Source organism: Coregonus clupeaformis, chromosome 11, assembly GCF_020615455.1.
Source record: "Coregonus clupeaformis isolate EN_2021a chromosome 11, ASM2061545v1, whole genome shotgun sequence".
In the NCBI taxonomy this organism is placed as follows: domain Eukaryota; kingdom Metazoa; phylum Chordata; class Actinopteri; order Salmoniformes; family Salmonidae; genus Coregonus; species Coregonus clupeaformis.
The window spans coordinates 20,088,797-20,108,904 of NC_059202.1; the positions used below are offsets into that span (position 1 = coordinate 20,088,797).

The 20,108-nt window shown below is 40.2% G+C and overlaps 1 protein-coding gene across 1 annotated transcript in view; it reads left to right on the forward strand.

Annotated features, from left to right (window-relative positions):
• LOC121577433 (5-hydroxytryptamine receptor 3A) overlaps window positions 1-20,108 on the forward strand; it is a 44,783-nt gene that overhangs the window by 15,291 nt on the left and 9,384 nt on the right. Inside the window, 6 exon segments of the mRNA XM_045223378.1 lie at window positions 917-1,080; window positions 1,188-1,232; window positions 1,340-1,467; window positions 2,350-2,519; window positions 7,039-7,199; window positions 7,421-7,631. Coding sequence (XP_045079313.1) covers window positions 917-1,080; window positions 1,188-1,232; window positions 1,340-1,467; window positions 2,350-2,519; window positions 7,039-7,199; window positions 7,421-7,631 — 879 coding nt within the window.

Consider the following 20,108-nt stretch of genomic DNA (forward strand, 5'->3'; position numbering starts at 1 on the left):
TAAACATTTTAAGCATGTTTTGCGAGAAATATAATGATCTAATTATGCAGTGGGTCCTCAGTAATTTTTTGAATGATTTATATCCTGGGAAATCTGTTTCCATTCACTTTAGTATATTGTATTTATTGTATGAATTTTGAAGGAAGGCGGCCGGACCTAGTTATCCTATATGTTGCACTCTGGGGGACTTGTGTACTTCTTTCAACCTAGATTATGATAAAACTTTAACCCCAAAATTAAATGTACATATTTCCTCGCACAACGCCGGTCAACAACTATTTCACATTTTTGCTAGGTACATTTGCACAGAAAAAGATCACAAGCAAAAAAGGTCAAAGTATCATGCTTGGTGCTCTCTTTTGGGATTTACAGATGCGGTCAAATATATTGGCAACCCTTTGCACTTTACAGAATGTTCAGTTTTTTTCTTCTCAAAACTGGTTGAAGGGCTATTTGTAGGTACCTGCAACTTACCACAGGTGAGATACATTACACACTAAACGAGAATCATTGCCTCCAGCCTAATTAATTTCAATTGTTTACAATTTAGTCCAGGCCATTTGTGACCATCAATTGAAACATTTCAATTTCTGATTTGATATTTTTTTGGGGGGGGTCCTGTGCAAACAAATACTTGCGTAAACAGCCCCAAAAAATGAAGGAGAAATAGTGAATCTTGCAAGGGTGCCAACATATTTGACCGCATCGGTACGTTTTTTAATCCTATGGATGTGCTCTTCTTACCCTCGTCTTTCCTACCATCTCTTTCTCTTTCTGTCTTTCCTACCATCTCTTTCTCTTTCTGTCTTTCCTACCATCTCTTTCTCTTTCTGTCTTTCCTACCATCTCTTTATCTTTCTGTCTCTCTTCATCTCTTTCTCTGTCTCTCTCTCTCTATCTCTCTCTCTCTCCTAAGTACATTTATGCCAGTGCGACTTGACCTGTAAAGAGGGCCACAGCGGTCCAACCTACGAGTCGATGCAGACTGTGTTCGACCGCATATCCTTCAGACCGGCAGTCAACCTGAGTAATCCCACCATAGCAAACATCTCCTTCACCCTGTATGCTGTGCTGGGCGTGGTGAGTGTTGGCCAGTATAGGCTGCGATGTTCCTCTTGCGTAGGGTCCATTCATTCAATTCATTCTCCACTAACAATTATCCGATTTCTTGCTTGAACTTATTTCAGAACGAGAAGACCCAGATCCTCACGACATTCCTGTGGCTGAGATTGGTGAGTGTTAAGAGATCAAAACACAGTCATCTTCCTATTTTTTTGGGCCAACAGTTTGTGGTGTTATAAGCTTTCCTAAACCTCATTCTTTCCTGCGTCCTTTTCAGTACTGGCACCATCAGTTCCTGGTTTGGGACGCTGATGATTGTGGCGGAGTCACCAGGATTTCTCTGCCAGTCAAACAGCTCTGGGTGCCTGACATCATCGTGTATGAGTTGTGAGTGTCCAAAGAAAACTGACGTTGTTTTACTCATCCATACGCCTATCTTCATGTCCTGTAGAAAACATGGGGTCAACCAACCCCTCTCCCATTTTCACTTCCTGCCTCTCTCCTCTATCACCTGCTGCTCTCAGGCCGCTTCTCTCCATCTTTCTCTCCCTCTTTCTCTCCCACTCCCCCTCCCTCCCTCCCTCCTTCCAGAGATGGGCAGTATTTCTGTTACATGTATTTGAAATACATATTGAAATACATTTCAATTACTTTTGAGTATTTTGTCATTTAAACTACACTGTCCTGAACTACAATCCAATGTACAGTATATTGTAACAAAATACTTTAGAGAGCTGTATTTTCTATTGGCAAAATACAAAATACTGTATACAAAATGCTGTATTTTCTATTGGCAAAATACAAAATACAAAATACTTTTATAGCAGTTCACAATTTTGTGCTCCCCTCTCACCCCAAATGTGCTGCATTGGTATCAGAAGTCAAAATGTAAATGTAAAAATGAACACAAAGCCAAATTGGGGGTGGAGCTCATTAAAATGTTATCCAGTGTACTTTGCAAGTGTTTATTTTTTACATTGACAATTTCGTCATTTCTGCAGACGCTCTTATCCAGAGCAATTTACAGTCAGTGCATTCAACTAAGGTAGATTAACAACCATATATCACAGGCATATCAAGTCAAAAGGTTCTGTAACCATTACTGAAAATATTGTTGTAGTTAAGCGGGCTACTTGCAAATGTATTTTTGTATATTTAAAATACAAATGTCATGTATTTTAATGAAATACAATCTTTACAAGAGTACATTTTATTTTGGTCTTTAGGTTATTTTGTAATTGTATCAAGACACATTTGGAAGAATCTGTGCCTCCTTCTTTGTCTCAGTGTGGATGACGACGTGTCACAGCAATGCCCCTACGTCTACGTCAACCACACAGGCCACATCCGCTGGGACAGGATGCTGCGCCTCGTCAGCGCCTGCAACCTGGAGATCTTCAGCTTCCCCTTCGATGTGCAGAACTGCTCGTTTACCTTCGGCTCCTACATGCACACCAGTAACTAACTTTTTGTATTTTTGTATTTATTAGGGATCCCCATTTGCTGCTGCCAAGTCATCAGCTGCTCTTCCTGGGGTCCAAACACATTAAGGCACTTACATTACACATTAAACAAAATATAAAACAGTACATCATATAACATTATTACACCACTACATATCTACAATACAACATGTATAATACCACCATACAACAATATTACAATGTACGTGTGTGTAGAGTGCGTGTGCCAGCGTGTGTGTGTGCGTATGCATGTGTCTGTACCTGTGTGTGTGTCTCTTCACAGTCCCCGCTGTTCCATAAGGTGCATTTTTATATTTAAAAAAAATCTGATTCTACTGCTTGCATCAGTTACTTGATGTGGAATAGAGTTCCATGTAGTCATGGCTCTATGTAGTACTGTGCACCTCCCATATTCTGTTCTGGACTAGGGGATTATGAAGAGACCTCTGGTAACGTGTCTTGTGGGGTATGCATGTGTGTCCGAGCTGTGTGCTAGTAGTTTAAAACGGACACCTCGGTGCATTCAGCTTGTCAACACTTCTTACAAAAACAAGTAGTGAATCAATCTCTCCTCAACTTTGAGCCATGAGAGATTTACATGCATATTATTAATGTTAGCTCTCCGTGTACATTTAAGGGCCAGCTGTGCTGCCCTGTTCTGAGCCAATTGTAATTTTCCGAGGTCCCTCTTTGTGGCACCTGACCACACGACTGAAAAGTAGCCCAGGTGTGACAAAACTAGGACCTGTAGGACCTGCCTTGTTGATAGTGTTGTTAAAAAGGAAAGACAGGCACTTTATTTTGGACAGACTTCTCCCCATCTTAGCTACTGTTGTATCAACATGTTTTGACCATGACAGTTTACAATCCAGGGTTACTCCAAGCAGTTTAGTCACCTCAACTTGCTAAATTTCAACATTATTCATTACAAGATTTAGTTGAGGTTTAGTGTTTAGTGAATGATTTGTCCCAAATACAATGCTTTTAGTTTTTGAAATATTTAGGACTAACTTATTCCTTGCCACCCATTCTGAAACGAACTGCAGCTCTTTGTTAAGTGTTGCAGTGATTTCACTCGCTGTAGTAGCTGACGTGTATAGTGTTGAGTCATCTGCATACACAGACACACTGGCTTTACTCAAAGCCAGTGGGATGTCATTAGTAAAGATTGAAAAAAGTAATAGGCCTAGACAGCTGCCCTGGGGAATTCCTGCCATCACTATTGCCTCTGATCTGGCGGACTCACTAAAAACAAATGCTTTGTTTGTTAATTATGTCTGAGTGTTGGAGTGTGCCCCTGGCTATCCGTCAATAATAAACAAAACAAATAAAATTGTGCCATCTGGTTTGCTTAATATAAGGAATTTGAAATGGTTTATACTTTTACTTTTGATACTTAAGTACATTTTAGCAATTCCATTTAGTTTTTATGCTTAAGTATATTTAAAACCAAATACTTTTAGACTTTTACTCAAGTAGTATTTTACTCAAGTATGACAATTGAGTACTTTTTCCACCACTGCCAGTACATTAATACACTGTGATAGGCTACTTCATGCACACCAGTACCTTACTATGGATTAATATGGTATCACACTGTGACAGTCATGTGGTGTACATGTCTGATTCGATGTACATATCATGGCCTGATATACATACTCTAGCCTACTTACCAATTGATACAAAAGTATCATGCAGTAATAATACTTTTGTTAATACTTTGGGATTGTGTCTGCACAATCTAGAAAATCCAGGGGAAGGATAGGGGTCCATTTGAACAATAATGTAGTAAAGTAGAATCTCCTGATTTTATACCCCCAGCTACTAATATCCTAAAATATACCTCCCCCCAGCTACTAAAATCCTAAAATATACCTCCCCCAGCTACTAATATCCTAAAATATACCTCCCCCAGCTACTAATATCCTAAAATACACCCCCGTAAGCTAATAATATAATAAAAAATACCCTCCCAGCTACTAATATCCTAAAATATACCCCCCCACACACACACACACACTACTAATATCCTAAATATACCCCCCAAGCTACTAATATCCTAAAATATACACACAAAGTTAATAATTACTCAAATATACACCCCCCAAGCATCTAATATCCTAAAATATACCCCCCATCCCAGCTATTAATATCCTAAAATATACAGTGAGGGAAAAAAGTATTTGATCCCCTGCTGATTTTGTACGTTTGCCCACTGACAAAGAAATGATCAGTCTATAATTTTAATGGTAGGTTTATTTGAACAGTGAGAGACAGGATAACAACAGAAAAATCCAGAAAAACGCATGTCAAAAATGTTATAAATTGATTTGCATTTTCATGAGGGAAATAAGTATTTGACCCCCTCTCAATCAGAAAGATTTCTGGCTCCCAGGTGTCTTTTATACAGGTAACGAGCTGAGATTAGGAGCACACTCTTAAAGGGAGTGCTCCTAATCTCAGCTTGTTACCTGTATAAAAGACACCTGTCCACAGAAGCAATCAATCAATCAGATTCCAAACTCTCCAGCATGGCCAAGACCAAAGAGCTCTCCAAGGATGTCAGGGTCAAGATTGTAGACCTACACAAGGCTGGAATGGGCTACAAGACCATCGCCAAGCAGCTTGGTGAGAAGGTGACAACAGTTGGTGTGATTATTCGCAAATGGAAGAAACACAAAAGACCTGTCAATCTCCCTCGGCCTGGGGCTACATGCAAGATCTCACCTCGTGGAGTTGCAATGATCATGAGAACGGTGAGGAATCAGCCCAAACCTACACGGTAGGATCTTGTCAATGATCTCAAGGCAGCTGGGACCATAGTCACGAAGAAAACAATTGGTAACACACTACGCCGTGAAGGACTGAAATCCTGCAGCACCCGCAAGGTCCCCCTGCTCAAGAAAGCACATATACAGGCCCGTCTGCAGTTTGCCAATGAACATCTGAATGATTCAGAGGAGAACTGGGTGAAAGTGTTGTGGTCAGATGAGACCAAAATGGAGCTCTTTGGCATCAACTCAACTCGCCGTGTTTGGAGGAGGAGGAATGCTGCCTATGACCCCAAGAACACGACCCCCACTGTCAAACATGGAGGTGGAAACATTATGCTTTGGGGGTGTTTTTCTGCTAAGGGGACAGGACAACTTCACCGCATCAAAGGGATGATGGACGGTGCTATGTACCGTCAAATCTTGGGTGAGAACCTCCTTCCCTCAGCCAGGGTATTGAAAATGGGTCGTTAATGGGTATTCCAGCATGACAATGACCCTAAACACACGGCCAAGGCAACAAAGGAGTGGCTCAAGAAGAGGCACATTAAGGTCCAGGAGTGGCCTAGCCAGTCTCCAGACCTTAATCCCATAGAAAATCTGTGGAGGGAGCTGAAGGTTCGAGTTGCCAAACGTCAGCCTTGAAACCTTAATGACTTGGAGAAGATCTGCAAAGAGAAGTGGGACAAAATCCCTCCTGAGATGTGTGGAAACCTGGTGGCCAACTACAAGAAACATCTGACCTCTGTGATTGCCAACAAGGGTTTTGCCACCAAGTACTAAGTCATGTTTTGCAGAGGGGTCAAATACTTATTTCCCTCATTAAAATGCGAATCAATTTATAACATTTTTGACATCCGTTTTTCTGGATTTTTTTGTTGTTATTCTGTCTCTCACTTTTCAAATAAACCTACCATTAAAATTATAGGCAAAATCAGCAGGGGATCAAAAACTTTTTTCCCTCACTGTACCTCCCCAGGTTCTAACATCCTAAAATATACCCCCAAAGCTGCAAATATCATAAAATGTATCCCCCACAAACTACTAATAACCATAAAAAAACACCCCTCCAAGCTATTAATATCATAAAATATACCCTCCCCAGCTACTAATATCATAAAATATACCCCCCCAGCTGCTAATATCCTAAATTACACCCCCCCTCCCCCGCAGCTACTAATTTCCTAAAATATACCTCCCCCGGCTACTAATATCCTAAAATATACCCCACCCACAGCTACTAATATCCTAAAATATACCCCCCAGCTGCTAATATCCTAAAATATACCTCCCACAGCTACTAATATCCTAAATATACCCCCCAAGCTACTTATATACTAAAATATACCCCCCCAAATGAATAACATCCTAAAATATACCCCCAAACTACTAATATCCTAAAATATACCCCCCCACCTACTAATATCCTAAAATATACCCCCAAATCCCAGCTACTAATATCCTAAAATATACCCCCAAATCCCAGCTACTAATATCCTAAAATATATCCCTCCCCAAGCTACTAATATCCTAAAAATACCCCCCAAGCTACTAATATCCTAAAATATACCCCCAAATCCCAGCTACTAATATCCTAAAAATACCCCCCAAGCTACTAATATCCTAAAATATACCCCAAATCCCAGCTACTAATATCCTAAAATATACACCCTCAGCTACAAATATCCTAAAATATAACCCTCCTCTCTCCTCTCTCCCCCCCACCCCACCGCCTCTCCTAGTAAGGGATGTGCGGTTGAGTCCAGCTCTGTCCTTTGAGGAGATGTCGGGGAACTCGAAACAGTACCTGGAGACCAGCGGGGAGTGGGAGCTGGTCAACATCTATGGAGAGACATCTGTCCTCAAGTTTGGCATCGACGAATGGGACATTATCACTTTCTGGGTGAGAGAGATAGACAGGGAGAGGGGGAGACAGGGAGAGAGGGAGGGAGAGTGAGACTCGCTAACCCAGGGATACAAGCACTTCTCATGGGTTATAAAATATTGTGTCTATAAGCACCAACAGAGATTGTGGTACAGTAAAAATACTTACCGTATCTGCCGCCTCTGCTCTCCAGTCTGTTTCCTAATACATCTGGTGTATTTGCTTCATCTCCCCACCAGGTGGTGATCAAGCGCAGACCAGTGCTCTACGTGGTCAACCTGCTCATCCCCAGCTCCTTCCTCATGCTCATCGACATCCTCTCCTTCTACCTGCCCCCTCACAGCGTGGACCGCGCATCCTTCAAGATGACCCTTATTTTGGGCTACACCGTATTCCTGCTCATCATGAACGACCTGCTGCCCAGCACGGCCAACGGCACCCCCCTCATAGGTCAGCGTCCTGTTCATTAGGTTACACAAATATGCTAAGGTTGTGGGTTCCATTCCTACGGGGGACCAGTACGAAAATGTATGCACTCAGTAGTGTAAGTTGCTCTGGATAAGAGCGATGCTTAAATGTAAAAGGATTTGAATAGACCATTTCAGTTTTCACATAGAAATAAGTTATATTTGCAAAGTATTTCAAGAAACTGGAAAACATACATCAAGGAAGTATTTTTATATCAGATTAACTGTTTTGTTAAGATAATTATCAGACTTAAATTACAAATGCTGGTAAACACTCAAATAAATGTAGTTTAAATGTTTTCACAAAAGTCCTGTATTAGTTGAGCATAGATGTGCGGCAATTTGTTTTCTTCTTCTGCACATTTGATGTACACTGTGAACCACGGTGAACATTTAATGTTGCAATGGTAAAAAGTTTGACACCTACATTTTCACCTGACAAGATAACTTTGCCTACTCTCAACTCTTGCCTAATATGTTGGCATGCATAACCTTGTTAAACTGGATCGAGTGACGAGTGTGTTGATAAAACGGTAATATTATTAAAACATTCAGATTTCAACCGGCATCATACTATATGATTTCGATCACATTATTCAAAATATCAGAATTGGTTAAATAACTCTAAATCGCTTTGGCACAGTAGGCATCAAGTCACTTCTCGACAAAGTTGCATAAAATGTTTGATAAAATGTTTGAACGGTCTATAATTTTCACCAACACATAGGCCCTAGATCAGGGGTGTCAAACTCATTTTAGCTCAGGGGCCACATGGAGGAAAATCTATTCCCAAGTGGGCCGGACCGGAAAAATCATGGTATATATAACTTAAAAACAACAACTTCAGATTGTTTTCTTTGTTTTAATACGATCAACATACAACATAAAGCTGGAGCCTGAGGACAGTGTGTCCAAAATAGTACAAGCACAACATCACTATTAATCATAAAACACGTCAAGTTTATTTGAAAATTCTAAAGAAAAAGAACACACAAACACACAATGCCTCAGTGATTAACAGAACTGTTTCACAGATCACAGAACTATATCAGGGTGTCATTTCTCAGGCAGAAATGTAGATAAAAAGAATGAAATCCTGTTCCCCAAACAAGTGCAAGAACCACATAGTCAAGAATAGGTTAAATATACAAATAAAATAAAAACAATTAAAAACAATAGCACATCAACATAAAAACATATAAACATAAAGCTGGAGCCTGAGGACAGTGTCCAAAAGCACAACATCACTATTAATCATAAAACACCTCAAGTTATTTGAAAGTTCTGAGGACAAAGAACACACAAACACACAATGCCTCAGTGATTCACAGAACTGTTTCACAGATCACAGAACTATATCAGGGTGTCATTTCTCAGACAGAAATGTAGATAAAAAGAATGAAATCCTGTTCCCCAAACAAGTGCAAGAACCACAGAGTCAAGAATAGGTTAAATATACAAATAAAATAAAAACAATTAAAAACAGTAGCACATCAACATAAAAACATATAAACATAAAGCTGGAGCCTGAGGACAGTGTCCAAAAGCACAACATCACTATTAATCATAAAACACCTCAAGTTATTTGAAAGTTCTGAGGTCAAAGAACACACAAACACACAATGCCTCAGTGATTCACAGAAGTATATCACAGATCACAGAACTATATCAGGGTGTCATTTCTCAGGCAGAAATGTAGATAAAAAGAATGAAATCCTGTTCCCCAAACAAGTGCAAGAACCACAGAGTCAAGAATAGGTTAAATATACAAATAAAATAAAAACAATTAAAAACAATAGCACATCAACATAAAAACATATAAACATAAAGCTGGAGCCTGAGGACAGTGTCCAAAAGCACAACATCACTATTAATCATAAAACACCTCAAGTTATTTGAAAGTTCTGAGGTCAAAGAACACACAAACACACAATGCCTCAGTGATTCACAGAAGTATATCACAGATCACAGAACTATATCAGGGTGTCATTTCTCAGGCAGAAATGTAGATAAAAATAATGAAATCCTGTTCCCCAAACAAGTGCAAGAACCACAGAGTCAAGAATAGGTTAAATATACAAATAAAATAAAATCAATTAAAAACAATAGCACATCAACATAAAAACATATAAACATAAATCTGAAAGCGTTGCTCAAACTCCCGTAACAGTCCCGTTATTTTATCTTTGAACCGCTTCATGTCTGCCACATGTTGGGTCGCGCACACATTTTTCAGACAGGGGAAGTGAGCTGCATCACCACCGGCAAGTTGCGTCTCCCACAATGACAGCTTCAACTTGAAAGAACGTATGCTGTCATAATACTGCGTGACAACTTTGTTGCGCCCTTGCAGCTGTTTGTTCAAGTTATTCAGGTGCTCTGTAACATCCACCATAAATGCAAGGTCCTGCATCCATTCTGCGGAATGAAATTCTAACACTGGTTTGCCCTTTTCTTCCATGAACTGTTCCATTTCTTCTCGTAAATCAAAGAAACGCCTCAGCACAGCACCTCGGCTTAACCATCTTACCTCAGTGTGGTATGGCAGGCCATAGATGTGGTCTTTCTCTCTGAGAAGGCTGTCAAATTGACGGTGATTCAGGCTTCTGGATCGGATGAAATTAACAGTTTGGATGACCACCTTCATGACGTTATCCATCTTTAATGACTTGCAACACAAAGCCTCCTGGTGCAAAATACAGTGAAAAGTCAAAAAATCACGTCCTCCATTTGCAGATTGCACTTTCTCTCTGAACTTTGTCACAACGCCTGCTTTTTTCCCGATCATTGAGGGCGCACCATCTGTAGCCAGGCTGACAGCGCGGGACAAGTCCACTCCGACCCTGTCCAGCGCGCCGACGAGTGCGGTAAAAATATCAGCTGCTGTCGTTGTATCTGTCATCGGCACCAACTCCACGAACTCCTCGGTGTCGGTCAATGTGTCATCAACTCCGCGGATGAAAATGGCCAGTTGTGCAACATCTGTAATGTCCGTGCTTTCATCAATTGCAACCGAAAATGCAATAAATTACTTTACTTTTTGCTTCAACTGGCTGTCCAAATCCACTGAAAGATCGGAAATCCTGTCTGCAACTGTGTTTCTTGTCAGGCTGATATTTGCAAAAGCCTGCCGCTTTTCAGGGCACACAATCTCCGCTGCCTTCATCATGCATGTTTTTACAAATTCACCCTCACTAAATGGTTTTGAAGCCACTGCGATTTCATTAGCAATGAGGTAGCTAGCTTTCACTGCAGCGTCACTGATGTCTCGGCTGTGAGTAAACACAGACTGCTGTTTCTTCAGACCCGCCAACAGTTCATTCACCTTCTCTCATCTCCGCTGTCCTTGAAAGTTGTCATATTTGTCGGCATGAAGACTCACATAGTGGCGACGAAGGTTATATTCTTTCAGCACTGCAACATGCTCTGAACACACCAAACATACAGCTTTCCCATTCAATTCCGTGAATAAATAGGATGACAATTTTTCTTGGAACACTCTGCACTCTGCGTCCACTTTTCTCTTTTTTGACAGAGACATATTGGGGCAATGAGGGTGCCAAAGCACATAATGTTAAAAGTAGAAGCCGTAATAAATATCGCGGGCAAAACAAAGTAGCTCATTGGCTGCACGTGCTTGACCTACTTGCTCTGCCCCGGTATAAACAGTTTGCTTGCTTAACACAATTGCTATTGCGCCATCCAGTGGACGCAAAAAAAAAAAAAATTCATCTCGCGGGCCGAATTAAACACGTTTGCGGGCCTGATCCGGCCCGCGGGCCGGACGTTTGACACCCCTGCCCTAGATGTTTCAATTGCCCAACTTATACGCATGCCACAAAACAACATAATTTTGATCATATTAACCTACCGTTTATCAAAACACTTATCACTCCCGTTCAACAACTCTAAATCGCGTTGGCATGCGCTCCTGTGGTATCGAAATAACGATGCTAATTATGCTGTGATGACCAGAAATCCGCTGACACTGTCCTTGATTATAATAGTTTATTACATCAAAGATTTCAGCGTCAGTTTTCTTTTAGATCCACAACTAGAATCCCTCCACAGCCTCATAGAGGATCTAGATACATTTTCTAACCTCTCTGGATTACAACCAAATTATGACAGATGTACTATATTACGGATTGGATCACTAAAAAATACAATTTTTACATTACCATGTAGTTTACCAATAAAATGGTCTGATGGTGATGTGGATATACTCGGAATACATATCCCAAAGGAAATAAATGATCTCACTTCAATGAATTTTAATAGAAAGTAAATCCGAACTGGTTCTCAAGCAAATTAGTAAGATTGTCTCACCCAATGTTCAAGAAAGACCTTTTTCCCTTTATTCAGATTACAACAACTCATTTGCAGTTATTTTAAAAGGAAATCATCTCCCAAATATCACTATTTCTAAAACAAGCCATAGAAAGTTGGTTGCAATTTCAATTTAATCCTCCAGAAACGACGGAACAAATAATGCAACAAATATTGTGGTTAAATTCAAATATACTAATTGACAAAAAACCTTTATTTTTTGACAGAATGTTTAAAAAAGGTATAATCTTCGTAAATGATATAATCGGTAGGACTGGTGGAGTTATGTCGCACATGCAGCTAACAAAAACAAATGGAAATGTCTGCTCTACCCAAAATTACAACCAAATAATTGCAGCCTTACCGCAAAAGTGGAAGAGGAAAGTGGAAGGGGGAGAAAGTAAGGAACTTGTCTGTCGGCCTTGCATTAAAGAACATAATTGGTTAAGGAAAACTGTGATAAATAAAAAAGTATATCAGTTTCACTTAAGGACCAAAGGATTGACAGCCGTCCCATATAGATTGCAAAATAGTTGGGAAGAGATCTTTGACGTACCGATTCCATGGCATAGTGTTTATGAACTGACACGCAAAAACGACACCGGATTCAAAAATTAGAATCTTTCAATTTAAATTATTATATAAAATTCTTGCTACCAATAGAATGTTATTTATATGGGGGGATACAATCTTCCCACCTCTGCAGATTTTGCTGTGAAGAGACAGAATCATTAGATCATTTGTTTTGGTTCTGTCCATTTGTAGCTTGTTTTTGGACACAGGTCCAGGAATGGCTAAAGGATTGCAATATTTACCTGGAGCTAACCTTGCAGATAGCATTACTGGGTGATCTGAAAAGTCATAGTCAATCGATCAATAATATAATAATACTTTTAGCAAAAATGTTTATTTTTAATTCACAATCTGTAGAAGCAATGAGAATAGAAAGGTTCAGAACTTTTGTAAAACATCACAGTACGGTTGAAATATATATGGCAAATAAAATCCTATATGGATGGTGTTAAGAGATAGATGGGAGGTATTGAATAGAGTTGAAGGATGGGACTAATAACAAATAACAACAAATAATAACAAAGATAGCTAATAATGTAAGCATACTGTGTCCATAATAAGTATATAGGTTGTATGTTGGGAGCTTTTGGGAAAGAGCACAGTTAGAAAGATATGGCATATAGAAGCAAACCGGATGGACATCATGAAAATGATCGGAGAGGTTGAGAATAGAAGAAGTTCAGGAGCAAAAAAAAATATAATATATATATATATATATATATATATATATAATAGAATTATTGTAAAATTAACTGTGTCCATAAGGTGTAGAGTATAGATGTAGTAAGTATAGACCGGAAGTAGAGGCCTGGGCATTGTTGTTCATTAATTTACTCCAAGTAGGGAAAGGATGGCGGGGTTGAAAAGTAATAAAGGGGAGTATATATATAAAAAACATGGGGGATTGGAAGTGATGCAGACAATTACATTGATAGAAGATACAATCTATCTGCAATATTAAGCTGATCCATCCCCCCCAAAAAAATAAAAATTAAAATAAAAAGACTCCTGCAGACATCTGGAGAACAACTGACCCAATCTCTAATATGTTGTTCCTCTCCGTCCTTTGTTCCAACCATGGTATTTATAATCTGTAACATGATATGGGTGGTTTTCCCATAAACCAATCCCAGGCCTTCACATAACAGACTTCCTCTGTTTTAGGGGGCCCCTATAGTATTGCTTTCCAGATGCTTCCGCAAGCTGAGTCAACTTCCTCTAACACACCATTTGCAAACGTCAGCAAAGTCATAAACTGTTTAGACACTACATATTTCCCCCCTTCGAGACTATTCGAAAACAAAAATAATAGGATTATGACAAATAACAATTTTTCTTATTGAGTAACTTTAGCAATAAACCAAAATTTATGGAGAGTAAACACATTTTTCTATGGAGTGTAAATAAATTTCTATGAAATATGAACAAATCTTTATGGAGTGTGAGAGCGAAAAACCTGTCTGGCAGCTTTCTTTCCAAATATCCATCAATCAATCAAGACAGTAAAATTCTCTCACGGCCCCTCTGCCCCAGGCGACCACCTAAGTACTCCAGATCAATTCATAAATCTTTATCAATGCATTTTAAACTAAGATGCAATTGAATACACATGAAAGCCTCAGAAAACAAAATACAATAAAAAATGTCCACATTCAGGCTGGTCGACCCATCGGACCTTCCTGTGGATTCTCTCTGTCCCTGCCTTGACCCAATATCCCTAAGCATCCACGAAATAAACAAAAACATCTGAGGTCCCCACATGTACCCAACAACAGAAAACATCATTCTTCAAAAATGAATACAGAAAGAATATGACACAAATTATGTATTACACATGCAAGTATGTCTATATATCATTGCAGACACTGGAATGTAGTCCACTACACTGCATCTCCTCAGCAGTGTCGACTTTCAATGCAACGTCGATGATGGAATCTGAACATTTCCACACCTTCCTTGTTCCACTTCCTCCAGTCCATTCATATTGTCCATGTTTGAGTATTTGAATCCCCTCTACATATGCGTCACCTTACGAGTTACATAGCCTTTTAACCAATAATTCTTAACCGGAACAAATTTTAACGCTGGCTCTAAATAAGTACACATATATTCTCCCTGATTTTCCCATGTAACATTACTCAAAATAACTGAGCAATCACTCATAACCCTCTTCCACTTCATATCGTTGTACAAAATATACTTCCTTTGACTAGATGAAACAGCTTCTACTTCTGGTCCTGATAACAACACTTCTTCTCCATAATTATCTCTCCACATAGGAGGAATGTCACCTCCCCTATTCCTTCTCTCACATCTACAAGGAAGATGAGCTGTACCACCCATCCTAACCCTAATGACAGTCTTTTCTTCTAAAATTGGTGTTGGAGCGATTTTCTGATGCTCCATTGTAATCAAATGTGATACATTTATAGCTTTAATAACTGTCAATGTTGAAAGAGTTGAATTGCTTCTCACTGTTGTTGTAATAGGCTGAAGTGTTGATGTCATTGTTGTTGATTCATCTATTTTCCCTACAGCTTTTGAGCTCTTTACTTGTATTTCCATCTATCACCACTAGTGTCACTACATTAACTCTCAGTCCCAACTCTAATCCCTCACTTTCAAACTGTGGATTATAAAAAATAAATGTATAATCACCTTGATCCTCCTGCTGGGAATTGTACACATAGAGACTGCAATCACCCTCAATCTTCAGTCTTCTCTTATCATTCAGCAACGCATACTTTCTCAATGCAACTGCTCCTAACAGATCTAAACTCCTGCCATATCTATCTTCCCACTGAACTCTAAATTTCCCTTCACCACTGTTCTCTCTCGTGCACTGGCATGGAAGCTGAGCTGACTTTCCTAGAGTTACTTCAACCCTATTTTTCCTAACTTTTTTTGTCTGACTTTTTCCCCAATTTTTTCAAAAACCATTTCACTGATTTATCCACAAAACTCTCTCCCACTAATTTGAGGATATGCTTATGACTTCTTTACACAAGAACTTGGCAACCGATTGAGCATATATTAGCTTAGTTGGACATCCTATGCACCTCTTGGTTTAGGAATGTAACCAAGAATAACAGTCACACCCCTGCGAACATTATTTTTCAGACAGATTGTGCACCTGCCTATGTCATAGTCAACCTGTTCAAGCAAATATGGTGCCCAGAAACCATACTCCTTTGTGATCTTTCTCCTAACCTTCCCCCTTGCAACATGAGCTAACCCATGTGCTTCCTGAATCATCAGACCTAATAGGTCTAGAGGCGCTACTATCAACCCCTCATGGTTTCTCCAAAAACAACAAAGGATTGTTACTCTGAGGATTTTTTTATTGTCTTCAAAACACCTGCTTTCGAAAGTCCTTCAATTTGTGGTTCAATCCCTTGGATTGCTTCATCTTTCAATGGATACTGATTCTTCCAAGGAGGTCTGGCTCCTGGTCGAAGTTCAACTTTCACCGGTTGGGCTGATTTCACAAGTCCAATTTCGGTACTGTGTTGAGACCACTAACATTCTGGAACTTGTTGCAACATCTCCTCTTTCATAGGGTCTGAATCCATCTTCACACTGCAAATAGATTAATGTGTCATCCGTACAGCTTATGGCTCTCCTTGTCCTTGAGCCAAAATCATTATTTTGAGAAATCGCTGATCTTCACTCCTCCAAATCCCCAAATTCTCTTTCATCGGTACGAAAACAGCTTTCTCTGCTTCTGTCATAATTTCTCCTATTTGTTTCTGCTCATAGCCTTCAGAAACCAACAAGGTCACATGTGGCACACTCTTCTCAATCTCAAATTCTTTATCCAGATAATCGTCTGTGTTTATCTTCATAGCTGCTCCTTGTGGTCCTAAAATTATCCAACATGAGCTGAGTTGAACATTCTTTGGTTGATGACTCAACCATTCCTCTGAGTTCGATTGGGCAGCATTCTTGAAATACTTGAGCGTACAATGAAATGGATATTCTGGAAGCCTCGCATCTGGCATATTTGCCACAATACATTTCTCCCATATCTTAGCCTGCTTCAAAAAAAATTCACTGAGATTTCCAATCCAGAATACTGTAGAAGAATCAATCTCTGTCATCATCAACAATTGGTAAACCTTTTCCTTTGGCACTTCTACCAGACAGCCGTCTGGTGTACATTTTATTGTACAGTTCAACTTACACAATGCATCTCTTCCCAACAATGCAATAGGTATATGTTCTGATACCAGTATGGGTATTGTAATTTTCTGATTTTTATAGCAGAGCTCAATTGGTTCCGTAAGAGGAATCAGCTGTTTCACTCCCTCAAATCCGATTGTCGTAATTAGTTGATTGGACATAGGGAGATGTGTAGCATCTTCAGGCCGAACACAGGTAAAAGCAGCTCCGCTATCCGCCATCACTTCCAATGGTCGCTTGTTTATTTTCACCTCAATTGTTGGATCTTTTTCCGGTCCTGATGCTACCAGCTGACATCCCCCTTTCGGATCTTCTGGGCACCCCTAGAATCCTTGCTCCGGGCCCCTATAAGGGTTCACCGGTCCTCCAGATGATCTTGACTGGCCCCTGTATCTTCCTCTGAAATTCCTTCTGGTGTTTCCTCCTGGCCCATTACACTCACGGGCAAAGTGACCAACCTGTCCACAATTATAACACACTTCTGAAGATTGCTGGAAGTATGGCTTGAATCTTCCTCCTCTTCCTCTTCCTAAGCCTTCTCGTCCTCTTCCTCTCCAATTCTGTGTCTGTCCAGAGACTGGCTGTGGATATGAAACAACTGGTACCGCTATTAGTGGCTGGTACAATTGCTGTTGGAACTGGTCCGGTTGAAGCTGTGGCAGTGATTGTTGATTTGGTGCACACTGGTTCTGCATAACCAAAGCTTGTTTCTTCTCCTTCTTATTCTCCACCAGTTGTATTTGATTGAGTTTTCTGAGAGTTTCTTGGTCCTGTTCTTTCTGGTTGTGTTCCTTTTTCCTGTACAGATCCACTTGATGGGCTATATGATCTGTATAGACACCTTTTGTAATGCTTCCAAGTCCAACCACCTCTGCCAGTTTGCTCCTTACTGGTGAGGGCAGTCCCATCTGCAGTTTAGCTCTCAAAATTGACTGCTCAATTTGACTCACATCTGGATCATTTCCGGTAATATTTCTCCACACTTGATGAACTCTTGACACATAGGCTCTCGGATTTTCTTGTTGTCCTAGTGGGTCAATCAGAATGTTGTCAGGATGCACATTTGTTGGAAACGTATCTTTCAGTGCTCTCCACAGCCGATTTCTACTTGCAGCCAACAATTCAGGATCATTCACCGCAGTCCCCACATATCTATTAAGTCCAGCTCTCTGAAAAATGTCTTACATATCTGGAATCCCAAGGAGATTAGCCAAAAGTCTCTTAATGTCTCCTATGGCAGACTGTGTTCCCACCGTAATTTCTTCCAATTTTGAAATCCAAGGATATGCTCCATCTTGAAGAGTATGCAGCTTCTCAAGTACAGTGGGGCAAAAAAGTATTTAGTCAGCCACTATTTGTGCAAGTTCTCCCACTTAAAAAGATGAGAGAGGGCTGTAATTTTCATCATAGGTACACGTCAACTATGAAAGACAAATTGAGAAAAAAAAATCCAGAAAATCACATAGTAGGATTTTTTATGAATTATTTGCAAATTATGGTGGAAAATAAGTATTTGGTCACCTACAAACAAGCAATATTTCTGGCTCTCACAGACCTGTAACTTCTTCTTTAAGAGGCTCCTCTGTCCTCCACTCGTTACCTGTATTAATGGTATCTGTTTGAACTTGTTATCAGTATAAAAGACACCTGTCCACAACCTCAAACAGTCACACTCCAAACTCCACTATGGCCAAGACCAAATAGCTGACAAAGGACACCAGAAACAAAATTGTAGACCTGCACCAGGCTGGGAAGACTGAATCTGCAATAGGTAAGCAGCTTGGTTTGAAGAAATCAACTGTGGGAGCAATTATTAGGAAATGGAAGACATACAAGACCACTGATAATCTCCCTCGATCTGGGGCTCCACGCAAGATCTCACCCCGTGTGGTCAAAATGATCACAAGAACGGTGAGCAAAAATCCCAGAACCACACGGGGGGACCTAGTGAATGACCTGCAGAGAGCTGGGACCAAAGTAACAAAGCCTACCATCAGTAACACACTACGCCGCCAGGGACTCAAATCCTGCAGTTCAAGACGTGTCCGCCTGCTTAAGCCAGTAAATGTCCAGGCCTGTCTGAAGTTTGCTAGAGTGCATTTGGATGATCCAGAAGAGGATTGGGAGAATGTCATATGGTCAGATGAAACCAAAATAGAACTTTTTGGTAAAAACTCAACTCGTCGTGTTTGGAGGACAAAGAATGCTGAGTTGCATCCAAAGAACACCATACCTACTGTGAAGTATGGGGGTGGAAACATCATGCTTTGGGGCTGTTTTTCTGCAAAGGGACCAGGACGACTGATCCGTGTAACAGAACGAATGAATGGGGCCATGTATCGTGAGATTTTGAGTGAAAACCTCCTTCCATCAGCAAGGGCATTGAAGATGAAACGTGGCTGGGTCTTTCAGCATGACAATGATCCCAAACACACCGCCCGGGCAATGAAGGAGTGGCTCGTAAGAAGCATTTCAAGGTCCTGGAGTGGCCTAGCCAGTCTCCTGATCTCAACCCCATAGAAAATCTTTGGAGGGGAGTTGAAAGTCTGTGTTGCCCAGCGACAGCCCCAAAACATCACTGCTCTAGAGGAGATCTGCATGGAGGAATGGGCCAAAATACCAGCAACAGTGTGTGAAAACCTTGTGAAGACTTACAGAAAACGTTTGACCTGTGTCATTGCCAACAAAGGGTATATAACAAAGTATTGAGAAACTTTTGTTATTGACCAAATACTTATTTTCCACCATCATTTGCAAATAAATTCATTAAAAATCCTACAATGTGATTTTCTGGATTTTTTTTCTCATTTTGTCTGTCATAGTTGACGTGTACCTATGATGAAAATTACAGGCCTCTCTCATCTTTTTAAGTGGGAGAACTTGCACAATTGGTGGCTGACTAAATACTTTTTTTCCCCACTGTATATCTGACATGTCGGTATTCTGCAAAGGTTTATACTCCAGGTTCTGTCCTCGAATTATCACTGGCATCATCTTCTTACTTGTGCTCTCTTTCCTTGGCCTCAATGTATACCTCTTCTCCAATTCTTGGGATCCTTTTCTCAGCAGTTTTTTCTTCTGTATCTTCAGCTTCTTGAGTTGTTCTTCCAGTTCTCTTACTTCTTCTAAATTATTCGCCTTATCCAGGCATGATACGCATCGGTCTATATCTCTTTCTATTTCTTCTGTGCTAATCATTGTAGGATAAAATCCTCTTGAATATGAAGCACCTTTAATCTCCAAATTTTCATCGCTATCTCCATCTTCACTTTCATCAGAGATCGAATCTCTTGTATTCTTCTCCTTCCAACTTCCATCACCCCTTCTTTCTGCTCTGGCCAACCTCCGTCTGATCACAGGGTCATATCCACCCATG